Consider the following 19,784-nt stretch of genomic DNA (forward strand, 5'->3'; position numbering starts at 1 on the left):
CTACGAGAGGAGATGACGTGATCAGTGCTGCGCCAAGCCTTACTGTTCTATTCTCGACCTGGTGGGGTATGGTATGGCACAGTACGACGTGGTTTCTCGCGTTTAGCGCGCACCTGCACATGCTAATATTCGATGCCTTGATGCTTGGCTCAGGAGCTGGAAACAATGGCCGCTGAGGCATTTTGTCGAATCTCAGGTACAACCACTAAAATGAAGAGCCCACAGGAAAAGGATCCGTCCAATATTGCAACAACACTTCACTTCGTGCACATGGCAAGCATATGCATCGATTCGCTCGGAACCGCGCTAGTAAAAAAACATTCTTCATTCTGAATAATGATGACAAAGAATTGGAGCATTTATCAACTCGGAATTTATTGCTAAGAAATGTTGTACCTTGCGAGTCAAATAAGGAACACACTTCGCAACAACGCCTAGCTGTGGTGCTCGTGCCCGGCCGCAGTTTCTGCGGGACGCGGCCTGCAGTGTCCCTTGCCGCCGGTCTCGAAGCGTTCTCCGGGGTTGTCCAGGACGCAGTGGTGGCCCTCTGAGCAGGGATCACGGAAGAGCCTTGTACACTCTTCGCCGGGACACTGCTCAGAGCAAGCAACAATGAAAAGCGGGTTGTTAGTGGCGTCCATATTGTAAATCATCATCATTCTGACCATATGCGCTCATGGACTCTAGGAGGATAACGCTGGGTACATCGAGTGCAACGTTCCCTTCTCTACTACGGTGTGTATACACGCTGGAAAAGGCGGGTGCGTGCGCTGTGTACCAAGTACGAGATACCGTTGCCAACATTAAGAAACATAAAGTCACTTGCTGAACCAAAGCGATGGTGTATGAGTTTGTGGCAGAGATGTAGACGAAGCTGAGGAGAACTGGCGCTGCATACAAGCATGCTCTCGGTGTGTACCCCAGGCACAAAAAAGACATTACTCAGAAGCTGCTCTACGAGTACTCCCTGTGGATTTCAGGGGCGGGGTTATGGAAGGGGAAGGGGGGGGGGGGGAGCGTCTTTTTGAGCCTCGAGCGTGGGTGCTGTGCAATGAGAAATGGTACGCGTGGATTGACGGCAAGGAGAACGTGGAAGTAATGTGTGCGGTACGCGGACGGGAAACGGAGACGATTGCTCATATACTTATGGCTTCTGAAGATCTTCTACCCTGCCAATCTAGTCGGTCCGCCTTGCCTAGGAGCTAGGGTTTGCTTTTAGAGAACCGCAAGAAGGCGATGGGGTCGACAGTGAATTTCAACATCAGGGTGAAAGGGCTGCTGAAAAAATAAAACGTCGCATTGGGAACTGGAAAAGGCTATGAAGATACTTGATTGTGTTGGTGCCATTGATGCCATGACGGGACAGACTTCGCCAGTCATGACTTGATTAAGAGGCAGTTTTACTCCCTATTATTAAGGGCTAAGACCTCTCTCGAGACGTATGCCGAAAGGGGGGATGTCAGGGTGAGTCTGGCAAGCCATATGTGCAGGAAATGGTCATAAAAACAGTACCATATCATATAAGACGATAGTGAAAGCCCATTTAGTTGGTATGAACTAAAACCTATTTCGTTTCAGGAGCCCTACCTTCGCCATATGCGCATGTGCGAAATGGCCGTAAACAACGTCAACGTAAAGAAAGCTACCGTATCGCAGAAGTCGCAGCAGCCACAGTAATCCTTATGGCTTCCACAAGAGCATTCCACTGCCTGGCACGTCGACGGGTCGCATTGAACTGATGCGCAGTTTGGTGGCGACGTGGCCCACACGCTGAAAGAAAAAAGATGGACGGATGAGAACGGAAACATCAGGGCCTCCCACTGAGGCTAGGGGAGCGTGTTTTCAGCTGCGGAATATTTTAGCTGCAACTTTCAAATCTGTGAACTCAGAAACAATAATTAGCTGTAAGAGTTTAAGTTATTATAACATCCTACTTCGTACTGTGTCACATTGCCATTAGGGCTCTTGACCAAGCAGCATCAAGGATCGTTTCGAACTTAGTGAACATACTCAAAAAACTCAATTTTATCAATTTATCCAAGGCTGCCATAACATGGGCTGTAATGTCATTTAGCTTCAAGTGACGGCGTTTAAAAATGTAATTTAACTAGCTTTGTCCAACAAATCACTGATGTGAATGTAGCTCACCTGACCGCAGCAACGGCGAGGACTACTAGGAACACTGCGGCGACCTTCATCTTGAACCTAAAACACAAATTTACGGTGGTGCTGAGAGGTGATGATCGAACGCTAGATTCAGAAAAGGAGGTCAACCGTCAGTTGAACTTATGACTGGTCTGCGCCAATAATATGAAGATGTTAGATAGTCTACTGAGATACAGCACGATGCTAGGAAATCACTGGCCCAAATGAAATTGAGGGGGGCTGACACTTACAAGAAACACATTACCACGTAGTTATGGACTCGAGCAGCTGTAGCGGCGGCGACACTGTATGGCAGGGGTCCTCGAACTTTTTCGCTTCAAGGAATCTCAACAGCTACCATTATGTAGTAGGGAACTTCCCCTCCCGTGATCTTGTTATGAATATCAGGATTGCTGCTTGTGATTGGACCGTTCTGGTTTCTTACGTAGTTCAATTCATTGTTTGTAAGCATTTGTATCAGTCCTTCTGGCTGTCAGTGTCAGATTTTCATTAGATGCCCACCTATCACTCATGCTCATGCCTTTAATGAAAAGCAAGTATGCATGATGCAGCTGTCCCAAAAGCTTAGTTTAAGCATCTTGGTGCGATGCCAAAGTGTGTGTTGCAGACGGTGCCTATACTGACGGCGCAAAACTGAGATGGGCTAGAATGAGAAAAGACTAGAGCTCTGAAATGGGTTTAGTCGAACTAGGAACTAGTCCGCAAGTAACAACAAAGAGGAGGAGGAGGAGGATGGGGGGGGGGGGTGGGTAGGTGCGGGCAAGCGATACCTTTGGGTTTCGCGGAATCCCATTTGAGAACCCCTGCTAATGATATTACAATCTATGTGATTCACCTGGAGATGTTACTGTGCCAGCTGAATAGGTGCGTGCTCGATTATATCAGTTAAGTATGTCCCTTCTTGTACGCGACACTCCTTAGCATCGCTTCAATAGAATTACTTCGGTATAAATTCGCTGCATCTCCTTAGTTTGCAAAGACACGTCAAGTTTGAGCGCTCTGCTGTCGTGAAAAGCTCGAGATTGGAGGTGTACGCATCTCCAGAAACGGGCACAACTTGGTACACGAAAACGTTTGCGCCATATTGATGTATTAAAAGTAGCAAAGTTGCAAATAGGAATAGTTGATGGCATACTGAAGGATTGAAAGTCAAAAAGAGAGAAGGGCTGACAGACGTACAGGCAGAGGGGCTAATTAACGAATGAACGTATAAACTAACGGAAGGGAACGGAAATCTCAATTTTTTTGTGATTTTTCGTCCCTTATTTCTTACCGAGGTGGCCCACAAGGGAAGAACAATGAGAATTACCTTTCCATTCAAGAAGTTGGCAGTGAAGTAGTGATCATGAAAAGGATCACTTTTGCACGTTTGGTTGATAGCTAGTGTTCACAAAAGCTATTTTACTGGATATTCATCGTGAGCGAATTACCGACGAAATGCTGTGCCTACTATACTTTCCGGAAAATACACTGATTTGAAGCTTATTTGTAAAAAAAAAAAAATGCTAGTTGAAGTAATCAATTTTTTAAAAGTCTTTAGAGATCTAGGTATTCTTGGGCTTCTCCAGTTGAAACAGTACTCACTCGTTCGATGGTCCTGCTGCAATTCCGTTAACTGTGCCGTATGAAACTGCCTTTATATACGACGAACGTCTGCAAACGCTGGGGAGTAAGAAAAACTGGGTCGTCTCTTCTTTCGATAGTAAGTGAAGGACGGTGGCTTTTCTGGAGCATACGCTATAGAGAGTCTGTTTAAAAAAGAAGCTAGTAGATAACACCGGCCATTTCTTGTCTAGACGGGTATATGATTTCTCGCCAACTGTGCATGCCATGCAAAAGATAAGCTCGCCGATAAACAACTGAAAGGATCTTGAAAAACACTCTTGCGGTTCCAGTAATGCGTGCACTACGGTGGCGCCAAGCAACGGCACGCGGTTGGAAAGCTCTACATGATGCACCGGACAACGCGTGCAGATTTATTGTCATTCCTATATAGTTCGATGTGTGCATAACTGCTTGATGTGAGGCTTAATCAAATATTGTACATGTAGCGCCTCGCGTAAACTCCTCAAAAGTACCCAATCTTACTAGATTTAATAGTCTTTCCAATACAATTCAAGAAGCAAGTTAAAGCAATATTTTTATGTGAGCACGAGAAGCGTGCGTTTAACTAGTGAGCCGATTCTCGGTGTTATACTATTCTGTATTATGTGGATTCTTTTTCTTACGCATGCGTATTGTGAAATATGCTTCTTTGTAGGAATTTATTTCGTAAGGAAATTTGGTGTTTAATAATTTATTGCAGTATGCAAGAAATTACTTTTGTGTTATTATAACTCAAATAATATTATTTTTGTTTGTCTTCACACAATAACATTGGAGTTAAGGCGAGGAAAGTGTCTCTCACTCTATTTGAATTCATGTGTTATATGTTTGTCTGCATATGTGTAACCTTATATAAATATGTGCATCCTACATTGTGAGGGTGGCATATCATAGTCAGGTTTAATCCGGGACTTGGTGTTGCCTCCTGAGCCAATTTGCACTAAAGTGACCCAAAAAGAAAGAAAGAGAAACAGACAGACAGACAGACAGACAGACAGATAGACAGACAGACAGACAGACAGACAGACAGACAGACAGACAGACAGACAGACAGACAGACAGACAGACAGACAGACAGACAGACAGACAGACAGACAGACAGACAGACAGACGGACGGACGGACGGACGGGCGGACGGACAGAGAGACAGAGAGATGGACAGACGGGCGGAGAGACGGACAGACGGACAGAGACACAGACAGACAGAGACACAGACGGACAGAGTGACGGACAGAGAGACATAGAGACGGACAGAGAGACGGATAGACGGACAGAGAGACGGAGAGACGGACAGATAGACGGATAGACGGACAGATAGACGGAGAGACGGACAGATAGACGGAGAGACGGACAGAGAGACGGAGAGACGGACAGATAGACGGAGAGACGGACAGAGAGACGGAGAGACGGACAGAGAGACGGAGAGACGGACAGAGAGACGGACAGAGAGACGGAGAGACGGACAGAGAGACGGAGAGACGGACAGAGAGACGGAGAGACGGAGAGACGGACAGAGAGACGGAGAGACGGACAGAGAGAGAGACAGAGAGACAGACAGACAAACAGAGAGAGAGAGAAAGATGAAGAAAGAAAACAATTAACAGTTCATCAGCAAGTATGTTTATGATCCCTTGGCGAAAAGTGTTCTAATCAGAGCCCTTCGACGGTACCTGTAAGAAAAATCCGATTTACAATGTAGGCCATACCAATGACTTATTTCCGGAGATTATAAGGATGATGATGTAGAGGCGCCAGCTTTCCTACATTCATTGGCGCCTCTTGTCGACATTGCTTGTGCGTGTTTATCTGCTAAGAAGTTGAACCTTTGAATTACTTCTTTGCAATAGCTCCTAACTTATTTCTTTGGCTGTTATTTCAATTAAAGTTACATAATATGGTAAGAAAAGAAGAAGCACCGGCAGGTTCACTTCTCTCTTACCAGACCTGCCGAAGCAGCAGTTACCGACTAGCAGCATTTCGTACACACTTCGTCTTTTCTGACGAGATGACCGATGAGGAAGAACATGCATAGATGAAGATGACGTTCACGCACAGTGCTTAAATATATTGATCTGGTTTTGTTACGAGACATTAGTGCGTTTATTTTTAATCGCTGATTTTGCAATATGAATGTTAATGACCACCGGCATTTAGCGAAACCTGACAATTTCAGCCCAACCAGACCACATGATATCAACGTATGGACGCTATGGGAACATTCGCAAGGGACATAAAGCGAGAGCTCTGCTCGTAATGAGTAGCCAGCACCACTTGTAGCACACCCAAAGTGCTCCCTGAAAACAACAATACATTATCACGCCATACGCTGCGCACCTCTAATGAGTGTGCGCCCTTTTAACGGTCTTTACCGGCTTGCAATGTGCTAGTCCACCAGTCTCGAATCGAGTGTTCGGGTTGTCCAGCACGCACTCGTGTCCGCTGACGCACTGGTCGAAGATGTACAAGTTGCACTGCTCGTCTGGACACTGCGCAAACAGACACAGCTGGTTTTATTGATTTATTTTGCTATCCCCTACACCGCCATTAAGGCTTTACGTAAGAAACGATCGGCACAAGCATTACAAAATAATACATTTCACTATCATTCATGTAGCTCTTGTTTGTTCTCGCACACCAATAATTCATGTCGCTTTGGTCTCTTTACGCACAGCAATAGATGCTTCAGTTACGTTTTTCTTCGCTCTTTTTGTATGTGTCGACACGGATCTCACCTTGTTACAGATGTCGCAGCAGCCGCACAGGTCCTTGTGGTTTCCGCAGGTACACTGCAAGGGACGACAGACGTCTGGGTTGCAAGGCACCTGGCTACAGTTCGGAGGCGACGAAGCGGTGGAGCTGCTGGAAGAGACGTAGGCCAAATGAATGAAATGTTGACGATTTGGATAGTTTACGAGGTTTAACGTCTCAAATCGACTCAGTCTGTGGAAGACGGCGTACCGGAGCTTTTCGGGAATTTCTACACGCGTGGTTTTTTCACATGCGCTGGCATTGCCCGTTAGAAGGGCGCCTTGAATTTTGCTTTCATTGAAAAGCGGTCGCGGTGGCCAGGTTAAAGCCCGTGTCTTTGATTTCAGAAGTTGAGCGGCCTAACCACTGAGCCACAGAGGTAAAGGCTGGGAGGGGTGTACGCTTGTCGTTGTGAGCTCTTCTTGTATATATTATTATATATATATTGTTACGGGGATGTACTTAATGTAACGGCACTGCGATGGACTGAACTCGACGCTAAGACTTCAGTAGCCGTGCAGTATCCACACTGTCAGCGTCGTCCTCTTTCTCAACGCTTCGTCGTGCCCGCGTTCCTCGGTCGTCGTCTTTGTCAGTGAGCACATCACTTTGGTCCCGCGTTTCCCGGTAACAATATTATATTAAACAACCTAATTGATATGTTCAACTACAATGCGGAACGAGAAACGGTCAGTGACCTGGAGGGAAGAGATTGACATTCATTGGTCTTGTAATTTAGACGCCTAGTACGCCAGGTGTTTCAGCAAGCCAGCTAGTAATTTTTAAAATAGTCATTTTGAGACGTGAAGATGGGTTCTACGCAGTAGCAATACCTGCGTTGGTGGACGTTGTTAAGAGGGCAAAGAGAATAACTAAAAACTGTGTAACTAATTTCTGATGATTAACTTTTTTTGCTATTGCAATCAGGCACCTAGTTGCGATTAGAGGTTTGTAGGCAACCATCATGATCCTCTTTCTTCTCCTCTTCCCCTTCCTTAGTGCAGAGTAGTAAGTCATATTTTAATCGTTCTGGCCAATCTCTCTGCCTTTGCTATCAATAAAAACATATATCCTGTAGGCAATCGTTAGCAATAATTATGTCACGTTTTGAAATTTAGAGAAAGCGATTTGCCTCGGCGCTGTGGCTTAACAAGCGTTGGAAATCTCTTGTCAAGAGAACCGTGCCCTCGAAACATGCACTTTGTACGCCCGCAGAGCCATCCAATGTCTCCGACGCCACCGGTTCTGGCTGCGCCTGTAGTGTTCGCTGCTCGTTACTCGCTGCTCCAGTAAACGCAGGGCAGAGAAGTTCACGCAGCGTTGGTGACGTTGATGGACACATTTATGAGGCACAGCGGTGAAGCACAACGGGCTTTTGAAGTTTAAAAAGTTAGAAAGTTCATAAGGAAAGGCAGAATGCATTAAATATAGAGTAAAAAAAAATATTATGAGAAAATTATTTTTATATTTTCCCATTCAGAGAAATAGTTTAATAGACATTAGGAGCATAAAACGTTTCCTCTCTTTCTGCCATCTTCTTCAAACGTTTCTTAAAGTTTCTTTGCCTTTTCCACCTTACCTCTCTGTCTGAGGGCTGCTGAGGTAGGCCTTATCTGCCTACTCTTTATGGAAGCGGCTGGGAGAAATTTTGGCAAAATTCCCTGTGTGTGATATCAATTGCTTTCAAAACATCTTTTACTGCTTCAGTCACACTATTGTAGCACGTCGCCGCACCATAAGTAGCAAATTTTACGGTGTCGACCTTAACAAATGCTTTATGGTAATGTGAAACCCTTTACTTGCTTCTCTGGCTCATTTGTGTTATGCACCTTTTATGGAAACACTTAGCCAAAGCGCCGGAAAAACACCGGTCATGTGTCTTAGGGTGTATCTTATTGATGTTGCTGTTGTACCCACACTGCAATGGAGCTTCCTTATAGGAGAGCCCTTGATTTGGCTTCTCGGTCCTATCATCCTTCACGAATTGTTTCCCATGGATATTTGTCTTCCACAGTTACTTTGCGACCGTTGTTTACAAATGTACTTAAAATAACGTAGATGAATGCCTTTAAAAGTAGACCACACGCTGTAAAAACGACCTGAACATCAAAGCAGCAATAATTTGGCTTCAATGGCCTACAAAAAGAACACCAACAAAATTTTGCAGTTTCTACTGAAAAATTTGTGAGGAACAAAACAGATCTTACTTACCTAGATAGGTTTCTTTAGTTAATATGTATACAACAAAAATCTGAGGACAACAGCATGTAAACAGATACTAGCATGCTCCAATTTAAATATAAAGTCAACTGAAATCATTTGACACCGGTTTTAAATGGAACGAATTTCTCCCCACATTATTTATTACTTTGGCAATAAAACAAAAATTATTCTTTAGCCGATTTCCCTTGTCAAATTTCCTCCAATTTATTTTTTTCTTACACGTGAGCTTCTTGGATCGTAAGGGAGTTATGCGGTGGAAATACATTAGTTGCATGCGATCTGGCGTGTGTGTGGTGTGGCTGCCAAGGAAGCCAAGAAAAAGAAAAGGAAAAATTAAAACTTGCATAGCATGGACAGTTTTAATGCTTTCTAGCTGGAGTATATAGGATTCATCTGAGAACGTGCTACTGTTGAAGCCGGGAGGATTGAGTGAAGATGGCAGGTAGGGGATCAGATATAATAGGCATCAGAACTGGAACAAATTACGCAACGTAACACACAATGGTATAAACCAAAGCGAGGCTGGGGAAGTGGCTTCAGAAAGAATAAGCTGCTTGAGTAAGGACGGCATGCAGGGCTAGGTGGCTCGACAGTGCTAACTGTGCTGAGCAACAAAGAAAACAAGTCTTGTCGAGTTTTGCATTTCTTTTACGGCTTACGATTTTTTTTTTTTGTGCTGTTCACAGCTCCTAAGCTGTGCGCTGCTGTTGTTCCGCGAGCAATAATCCTAAAAAGACCTTGACGTCGGGTTAAGTTATGAGATCGGAGTGAGGACTTGATTGCAATCTTTGTTATTGCCGTTCGTTTCCGTACTTACCTAAAAATGAGCGCTGCAGTGATTAAGAGAGATGTCACGGCAACGTTCATAACGTACCTGAAAGCGACAAGTCTGATTAGTTTGCACGGTTCGCCCTGGAACTGACATCGGTACGACGGAACAATTTGCACTATTTGAGTTGTGTATATTTAATATATTCCTCTGCGAGAATGTGCAAAACTACATTCGAGAATTTATTTCTTCGCAACGGTTATCGTACTCCCAAATCTTTCAACAAAACGTTGGTATTCAGGTTAAAATTTGTTGCTATATAGATTATTTTATTCTCCATAAGGCATCATTTCAAAAAAACGCGACTATGTAGAAAATGTTCCTACGTGAGACCACGTAGGGCGTATACCGTATATAGCGCTTCAATAAGTAATAATAAACTGCCTTCTCTGCTAACGTGTCTTTTTTGACATTTTGTAAATATTAAAGCGAAGAAACGTTCCGATCAGGTGTTGCCTTGCGACTACTGTTATGCCTCGTCGTAGTAAAGGTAGGAAAGGAGGGGACGTTGAGACCTAGAAACGTTCCTCCTTGGAAATCGCTCAGCTGTATTTTTTTTATTAAGGCAGAAACTAGAGCACCCATGCCATAGAGTACTCGCGTACAGCATGACATTCCTGCAATAAGTGAAATAATAAGTCTCATGCAGATCTAGACGACTGCTTGGTTTTTACGCAAAAAGTGCATAAGGCTCCATTCTGCTTTCAGATCCACAGTGTCAAGCCTAATTCATGCCTACGTTTGATTTACGTATGCCGAAAGGAGTTTAAACTGAAATTCGCTTGATCGTAACGGCCTAACAGAGGCTTATGTTTTTATCTAGCACCTCTCATAAGAGGGCGCCAAGCAGAGCCCCGCTTTCATTCATCAGCTTCGTGTATGTTCGACACGAAAGACTGCAAATAGGTCTTTAAAGTTATTGATATTTTACGCTATTCAAATTTTTACAACATTTGGATAACCTATTTTTGTTTAAATCGTATACTAATGCCTCTTATTTGAACCGAAGGGCCAATAATATTGACTAAAATAAGGAAAGAAGTAAACAATTTCATGGTTGATCCGACATGTTTTTTACATCGGGAACTCAAAATCATTACTACACTATATATATATATATATATATATATATATATATATATATATATATATATATATATATATATATATATATATATATATATGCACCCGAATCTTTCCTCATTGGTCTTAAAATGTGCACGTAGAGATGGCGAGTGGATTTAGGGTGTCCTCGCTTGATCGTGAGCCACATGAAAGTTTAGAATCAGAGGACTAACGATACACAATAAGGAAAGATGCAATCTAGTATTTTTGAAGAAAAACAACATCAATAACAACAAAATGCGATGCTTGAACACGTACAACTGAAGGCATGTGAAGGTAAATTTAGTGGCCCAGAGAACTTTTTACTAACAACTGATCTGTTTACAGTTCAATATATATTTATGCTACGGTAGGACCGTAGCTGAATTCGTTATTTTTACGCTATTCAGCAAGACATATCATGGAACCAAAACGTTTTCACTAGAGCAAAAAATGTAAGAACTTTCGTTGAGAAATACATAAAATGTTTCTTACCACTATAGATAAAAGTCCTTCAGCGACATATATTCCGGGTTGGTGGCCAAATGTCCTCACAGCCTGTTACAGCACCCTCCGTTTGATGCTGCGAGCTTTGTGGACGCCGTTTTGTTCCGGCTTAATTGGGAAGATCGTAGCCTGTTTGAAGTAAACACGACACTAAACGCGGAAAAAAGCTTGTCCATTCTGGCGTTGATCCAAACGGTCGTAATGGCCTGCCCGACCTTCAACACTTGATGCAGCAGAGACGACACGGAATTGAAAGAAATGATGGCTGTACGAACCGATGCTGTTGTGTTCGGTGATGGGAATGGTTATTTTATGAGTTTGCACCCGGCTTTAGTGTGTGGTCGGAGAAAACAGTGAGTCTAATGGATTATATAGGAACCTAAGGGACTTTTAAGTAGCGATGTATGTGATACCAGCTTCCACAGCAATCCATTGAAAAGGAGGAAACCATCGTTTCCCAGTTTTCCACAGAAGCGTAGTTTTTTTCGGAGCTATTTTTGGCGACGAGCACTAACTGAGGGTATTTCCGATTGATAGCTGCCACCCAAAAGAATTCATAATCTTTTCGATTACAAGGCGTCACAAAGGAAAATAATAGGAAAATAATTATTAAGGTTTGTTCCAATGGCAATCATTATTATCATGGGAACCTAGCTTAATAATAATAAATAATGAAATAGAAATTCGCCTTGTGACTACACGTTATTGACTAGGCTGTGTTTTTTGTTCCGCTTCTCCTTTAGGTTTCACACTTGTTCATGGGATGTCGCTGCTTCTCCTCCACTGTGCCTTATTCCGGACTGCTCTCAGCTTCTACTACGAATTAGTACTGATCTTAACCGATTATCTCCATCTCCTCCTTTGGTAATGCCCGTGACCGCTCACGTATGATGTATATCTGTATGGTTCCATCACACCCATGTGTGATCTTACCTGTGCTTCTTGTGTGCCCTTTGTGTGATAATTTCGCATCATATCCAGAGCGAAAAACGATTACTAATACAGCTATAGTGTTTTCTGTGCACTTATAGCTCATTTTAACAGTCACTTGATCTTACCTTGAAGCTCTCTGTCGCACAGTCTTTCAAAAAACCCGGGTTTCGTTTACTGCGGTTGTGTTGCTATGGTTTCGAGTCCTGTTAGTTTGATTTGTAAGGGGCACAGTAGGTTCAGTAGTCTTGGAAAAAGTAAACAACGCTATGCTCGCCATGCCCCTCGTAAAATATTACAGAACGGCAGCTCATTTTACTGCCGAAAATTTAGTATCACCTTACTGCCTGTGGGCCTTTAATCATTATGCACGTTTCTTCTTACTCCATTAGACTTTTACTTTCCTTATGTTCGAAGTCTTTTTAGTTCATCGCACAGAAAACGTCTTTTATTTTTCTTCTAACAGTGTATGTCCTCTGTATCGCTACTCGATGATCGAAGCGGAGGAGCCTTCCTAGAATATGTAGAGTTCGCAATATTTTTACAGATTTTAGAGCCCTCTATCTTAAAGAAGTGTCTACAAGAACTATCAACTGCAACGTTTTGTAAGATTTTTAAATATTGACGAATGTCAATAGGTAATTAATTCCTTATTACAACTATACTCCACCTCCACCTCATTTTCTCACAGTCACTCTCCTCAGGAATTTTGCCTCTTGATTGGAAAACGGGGAAGGTCGTTCCAGTCTACAAATCAGGTAACAGAGACTCGCCCTTGAATTACCGCCCCATTTCATTGACTAGTGTGCCTTGTAAAATCATGGAACATGTCATCTACTCACAAATCGTAAACTTCTTGGACCGAAACCATTTTTTTCACCCTTCACAACACGGGTTTCGTAAGGGCCTCTCTTGCGAAACCCAACTAGCGCTTTTCCTTCACGACTTGCACACTAATCTAGATCGTAATATGCAGACCGACACCATCTTTCTTGATTTCGCCAAAGCTTTTGATAAGGTTCCCCACCGCCGGCTATTACTAAAACTCTCAAAGCTGAACCTACCCCCTAATATTCTCAAATGGATTGAAGAATTCCTAACTAACCGCTCTCAGTCAGTCTATCTTAACGGCCATCTGTCTACATCTCTCCCGATTACTTCAGGCGTCCCACATGGTTCTGTCCTCGGTCCCCTCCTATTCTTAATATATATTAACGACTTGCCCCTGCATGTTTCCTGTAGTATTCGAATTTTCGCAGATGATTGTGTTATTTACCGCACCATTAATAACTGTCACGATCAATACACTCTTCAGACAGAGCTTAACAACGTACTAAATTGGTGTAATAACTGGCTAATGTCCCTCAATCCTAGTAAATGTAAACTCATGTCCTTCACTCGTCGTCACAATCCATATCTCTTTCATTATTCAATTTCTAACACACAGATTGAGCAAGTACAATCATATAAATATCTAGGAGTCACTCTCTCTTCTAATCTATCATGGCAGGTTCATGTCGGTAACATCATTTCAGCATCAAACAAAACACTCGGTTTTCTAAAACGTCACCTTCGTCTCGCCCCACCACATGTTAACTTGCTCGCGTATAAATCACTTATAAGACCCAAATTAGAATATGCATCCCCCATCTGGAGCCCACACCAAGCATATCTAATCACCGCATTGGAAGCTGTGCAGAATCGTGCTGCCCGATTCATTCATTCCTCATACTTATATGACGTCAGTGTTTCATCCTTGAAAGCTACATCCGGACTGCCACCCCTCTCTTTACGTCGTCGCATTGCTAGCCTCACCCTTTATCACAAATGCTTTTATTCTCCTCTCAATCAAGCACCGTATATCACCGCCGCATCACGCATATCTCACCGCACCAGTCATCCCCTTCAAGTTGCCCGCCCACTATCACGCACTGCTGCTACGTTTTCAGCTTCGTTGTTTCTTCGAGCAGCCACGGACTGGAACGGCCTACCCCATGACATCGTCGCCATCGCTTCAACATCTGCTTTTCAAGAACGCGTAACAGATCACCTTCAATGTTAAATTACCATCGCTGTTTGTTTTCCTCACTACAAATGTAATCCCACCCCTTATGTAACACCCCCTGAAATGGGGGCCTTTAAGGAATAAAACTGAACTGAACTGAACCTTGGGGGACTTGAGTAAATATAGGTCCATTATGTAAAGGCAACTTTAAGCAGTCTTGATGATCGACCTAAGTAAGCTTGCTGAATTCACTCGCAACGTGTCAGTCTACCGAAGCCGCAAGCCTGAACTCTGGAAAATCCCGACTACTAGAACAGACTTTGGTTTACAATGCATATCAAACACATTACCACGGCTCCTGAACTACCTTCATACACAAGATGTTGACATATCAATTTTCTGTGAAACACCTGAAAATAATTTAATGGTAATGATTTTTTCATATGCATGTAGTACATAGATATGTTTTCAGAGACTGCTGGTTTACTTTGTTATTCTGCACAGCTGTTCCATTGATTCCACTCTATTACATCTTAGATAACAGTTAATTACATTTGTTGTATAATACCTTCTGCCTATATCTGTATGGAGTGGAGAACATTTTTAAAGATACGTTCCTGCAGCTGATTTATAAGACTGGTTAGTTTCTTCCCACGTAATGTATGTTTTTTTTGGCAATGTTGTCATTTCCCCGCAGTTTTATTGGTCTTTTTTTCAGTGCATTTACCCCATTTTATGCTATATCATCCTTAAAAACAACATCATCGTCATTATTGTAAGCCTGGCTATAGCCACTGTAGAAAAACGCCTCTCCCATATTTCCCATCAATTAATATGTTCCTGCACCAGCTGCATTCATTTAACCTCTGAAAATTATCTACCCTCATCCACCCAGCTCACTATCTAACTCCATCGGCTTCGCTTAACTTGACTTTTTAACACAGTTTGTTACTTTTGGCGACCATCGGTTATTATCTGTTTGCATTACATGTCTTGCCTATGACAATTTCTTCTTGATTTCTATTAGAGCGCCATTAACTAGAGTTTGTTCCTTGGCACACTCTGCACGCTTCCTCTCTCTTCGCGTGACACATACCATTTTCCGCTCCACAGCTCTCTGCGCTGTCCTCAGATTAAACTGAACCCTTCCATGTCATGTGACATGAAAGGGTTTATGTGAGGTCATGTGACACTCCAAACGCTAGCTATCAACCAGGGCTTCCTCTTTGAGAATTGAATCGAACCCGCAGGAATCGTTGGATTCTGAGTGCGATACACAACTTCTAGGCCACCCGGGTACGTTCGTACAGATTGGTAAAAACTACGCTTTCGACTTATGCCGGGCGGTATTACAATAATTTAGTAGGCTGCACCTCTACGCTAATGAGCATATTCAAATTAATTGAAGCACAATTTAAAGGTTTATTGAATAATGGAGCATATCAATTGAAGGCAATATTCCGCCGAACTTGACCGGACTTCAACAGTGTCTCGCCTGTCTCAAGCTGTCTTTTTGCCCCTGAAATTGTATTTTGTTCGCACGCCAAAACTGAACAGGGAAATTAAGCAAGTGTATATTGTTGAAGTTTGGGGGCATTGTAGGCATTTCAATTGCAGCTACAGCTGTCCTTTACAAACTATTTAAAGGTCCATGAGAACTAGTTACAATTTCACATCGTTTCGAGAGAACTGTTTAACTATATAAAAGGATACTTTTTATGTACACTCCAACTATTTGATTTGCATCGTTTACAGAAAATACCGATGTATGATGATGCGTAAAACTATATTTGCCTGGTTATATACCTCTATTTCCGCAACTATCTTCGCTTTGAAAGCTTAATAAGATTACCCGCATATGAAAAGCCAAAGCAAATATAGCTATAGAAAAACTGGAACAAAAATTGAGAAATCATGATTGCTTCTTGTCTAGGTCTCTCGGTTGCCTCTTCTTATACCGAGGAATTAAACGCTGCACTGTTTGCAATAAAGGCCTTGTACACGCCTGCAAAATTTTTCTGAAGTTATAAACTCAGCTGTTCATAGGCAACATTTCATTTTCGCTTAAATACAAATGCCTAAGAAAGAAACAGGATGGAGATAAGACATAACCCTTACCACTGATCGCGTATTTCCTAATAAAGCCCCCCATCGAACTCGAGGCAATCGTTTCGTCTTTCCCGACCGTATATGCATCTGTACTAATATCATCTGAAGATTATATGTCTAAGGAAGGGTAACGCGTTGTGGCAGAGAAGACGGTGCCTGGGTGTTGCCCAGCTCATATTCAAATTTTGAAAGCAGATAACGCGTGAAACTGCAAGCGAGAAGATAAAAGCGAGCAAACATGGTTACAAATTACAAGCTATCCTCCCTTGAGAGTGCCCTTAGAGTGCCCTTGGAGTGTCCTTTGAGTGCGCTTTATTCAAGGACGTCTACAGACAAGGACGTAGGCAAGGGTGTATTTGCGAAGTGCTTTCTTCAAAGCGGCCTGCTCTGCTTACATCATTTTAGTGCCATGAAAAGACGAATGCCACCTAAAGAACCAAACAAAAGTCCAGTTGTGTTCAAGCTTTCATTACACAGTCACAACATGTTACGTGCAACGCTTGTCCCAGTAGTGAGGTTAGTTCTGCCTTATTTCAGATGCTGTATTTCAGAATTTCATCGTCATCGTTATCAGCATCAACCTGGTTATGTTTATATCAGGACAAGATGATTTCCTTCATTTTGTTTTAATATTCACTCTCCAGCAACACTATCTGAGTGTGTTTTTTTATAGAATTACGACTAAAATTTTATCGCGGAAGTGGGGTAATTTTTTTTTATATTTGAGAGCAAATTCTCGTTCCTTTTGTCCACGCTATCTTCATATACTTTAAACTTTAGTTCATTGTTTGTTTGTTGCAAACGCCTTTCAAGGGATGTTGAGGAAACTTTCGGTCCACACTTAAGTTTCGCTTTTATGGTAGGCCAATAGAGCGGTAAGTCCTGAACTTGAACGGCCTGCTGTCCTCTGCATATGACTTCATAGACACAGAATGCATTTTTCTACTTCAGGTATTTAAATTTGCACTTGCCGCAAGGCACACAGAGCATTATTTTAGCGAATTCAACTGAACGAGCCTCGACTGGTAAACTTAGGCTTTTTTGTGGGCACGAATTCAAGAGAAGGAATGGGGTCGCTCTCATAGTAAACAGAAGAATGGGCAAAGCAGTGCAAGGGTACAACCCCAAAAACGACCGAATGATTTCACTTCGGATCCAAGGTCAGCCTTTCAACATAACAGTTATCCAAGTCTATGCACCGACCACTGCTGCTGAAGAAGCTGACGTTGAGAGATTTTATGCGGACCTACAATGCCTTTTAGACCGCACCCCATCATCAGACGTCGTTTTTCTCATAGGAGACTGGAATGCTAAGGTCGGGAGTGAAGAAATATCCGGAACTATAGGCAAGTTCGGTCTTGGCGAGCCAAATGAAGCTGGGCAGAGGCTAGTAGAGTTTTGTCAAGAAGACAACCTGATCATAGCGAATACTCATTTTCAACAGCCCAAGAGGCGCCTGTACAAATGGACTTCACCGGACGGTCTGTACAGGAATCAAATCGATTATATTCTTTGCCAGCAGAGATGGAGAAGCGCTATACAAGCAGTAAAAACAAGGCCTGGGGCCGATTGTGGCACCGATCATCAGCTTCTTGTTGCCAAAATTAAGCTTCGATTAAGGAAAACGCAGAAAACTAGAAGGACTTTCAGGTATGATCTGGATCAAATTCCATTAGAATATGCTGTGGAAGTGAGGAATCGATTTCAAGAATTAGATCTGGGAGACAGAGAGATGTGGACTGATGTTCGTGATATAATACAAGAAGTTGCTACTAAGGTAGTTCCAAAGCAAAAGAAATGCAAGAAAGCAAACTGGTTATCTGAAGAGGCTTTGCAAATAGCTGAGGAAAGGAGGATGGCAAAAGTTATGGGGGAAAGAGAAAGATACAAGGTTCTCAATGCGGATTTTCAGAATATAGCAAGGAGAGATAAGAATGCCTTCCTGAACATACAGTGCCAAGCAGTTGAGGACAACAGCCAATTAAGAAACACTGGAGCTCTGTATAAGACAATCAAAGATATCAAAGGAAGCTTCTGTGCTAAGCTGGGCGTGATAAAGGACAAACAAGGCAAGGACCTCACTGAAGCCTCAGAGATAAAGAAGAGGTGGCAGGAATACACAGAAGAACTGTACAAGAAGGACCCGAATGTGCAAACCCAACATAAGACGGTTGTGATTACTGATCTCGAGCCGGTCATCCTGAAGAGTGAAGTTGAATGGGCCTTAGCCAGCCTTGCTAAGAACAAAGCTAGCGGAATTGATGGCATTCCAGCTGAGTTGCTTCAAAACCTCAACCATGACGCTGTTAACATTCTGCATACATTATGTCAGAAGATTTGGACAACCCTGCAGTGGCCACAGGATTGGAGGAGGTCAGTTTACATCCCCATTCCAAAGAAAGGCAGTGCCAAAGATTGTTCCAACTACCGCACGATCGCGCTTATTTCGCATGCTAGCAAGGTGATGTTGAAAATCCTCCAAGGTAGGCTGCAGCAGTATGTGGATCGGGAGCTTCCGGACGTGCAAGCTGGGTTTCGCAAGGGCAGAGGAACTAGAGACCAAATTGCTAACCTTCGCTGGATCATGGAAAAAGCAAGAGAGTTCCAGAAACCCATCTACTTCTGCTTTATTGATTATGCGAAAGCGTTTGACTGCGTAGATCACAGCAGATTGTGGCAAGCTCTCCAAGAGATGGGAGTTCCAATTCACCTCATCTGTCTCCTCAGGAACCTGTATGAAGGGCAAGAGGCCACAGTCAGAACTGGGCATGGTCTTACTGATTGGTTTCCGATCGAGAAAGGAGTGAGGCAAGGCTGCATACTGTCGCCCTGCCTATTTAACCTATATGCAGAGTGCATCATGAGGAAGGCCGGTCTGGACGAGTCTTCAGCTGGAGTGAAGATTGCTGGAAAACGTATCAACAACCTTAGATATGCGGATGATACCACTTTAATGGCAGAAAGTGAATTGGAACTCAAGAGACTTCTGATCCACGTACAAGAAGAGAGTGAGAAGTTTGGGCTTAAACTGAACATTAAAAAGACAAAGATCATGGCGTCTTGCCCTATCAAGTCCTGAAGCATCAATGGACAAGAAGTGGAAGCTGTGACAGATTTTCTGTTCTTGGGCTCCAAGATTACCTCGGAAGGAGACTGCAGCAATGAAATTAGGAGACGCCTGCTTCTGGGAAAGAGAGCAATGGTTAGCCTTGACCGCCTAGTAAAGAGCAGAGACATTAGTCTGCCAACCAAGATCCGTATAACTCGTGCTATGGTCTTTCCAGTTGTGATGTATGGATGCGAGAGCTGGACTGTGAAAAAGGCTGACCGCCGAAGAATTGACGCGTTTGAATTGTGGTGCTGGCGAAGACTCTTGAGAGTTCCTTGAACTGCCAGAAGATCAAATCAGTCGATATTGTCGACCATAAACCCTGACTGCTCATTGGAGGGTCAAGTTTTAAAGTTAAAGTTCAGCTACTTTGGTCATCTGATGAGAAGAGAGGAGTCGCTGGAGAAAGATTTGATGTTGGGAAAGGTTGAGGGTCGCCGGAGAAGGGG

The 19,784-nt window shown here is 43.1% G+C and overlaps 2 protein-coding genes across 2 annotated transcripts; both read right to left on the reverse strand.

Moving 5' to 3' along the window:
• Positions 1-350: 350 nt before the first annotated feature.
• LOC146189571 (8.6 kDa transglutaminase substrate-like) lies at positions 351-3,844 on the reverse strand. Its single transcript, XM_084604341.1, has 4 exons — positions 3,751-3,844; positions 2,149-2,205; positions 1,647-1,770; positions 351-593 (listed from the first exon to the last, which is right to left on the reverse strand). The coding sequence occupies exons 2-4, from the start codon at positions 2,196-2,198 to the stop codon at positions 435-437; spliced, it is 333 nt and encodes a 110-aa protein (XP_084460467.1). The 5' UTR covers positions 2,199-2,205; positions 3,751-3,844; the 3' UTR covers positions 351-434.
• Positions 3,845-6,107: 2,263 nt separating this feature from the next.
• Positions 6,108-9,609, reverse strand: LOC146189572 (venom protein 302-like). The gene is made up of 3 exons (XM_084605299.1): positions 9,560-9,609; positions 6,504-6,627; positions 6,108-6,257 (listed from the first exon to the last, which is right to left on the reverse strand). Exons 1-3 carry the CDS (start codon positions 9,607-9,609, stop codon positions 6,108-6,110), a joined length of 324 nt encoding a protein of 107 aa, XP_084461425.1.
• Between the last annotated feature and the right edge of the window lie 10,175 nt (positions 9,610-19,784).

This window comes from Amblyomma maculatum, chromosome 5 (assembly GCF_055883805.1).
Source record: "Amblyomma maculatum isolate TAMU_Amacu chromosome 5, ASM5588380v1, whole genome shotgun sequence".
In the NCBI taxonomy this organism is placed as follows: Eukaryota; Metazoa; Arthropoda; class Arachnida; order Ixodida; family Ixodidae; genus Amblyomma; species Amblyomma maculatum.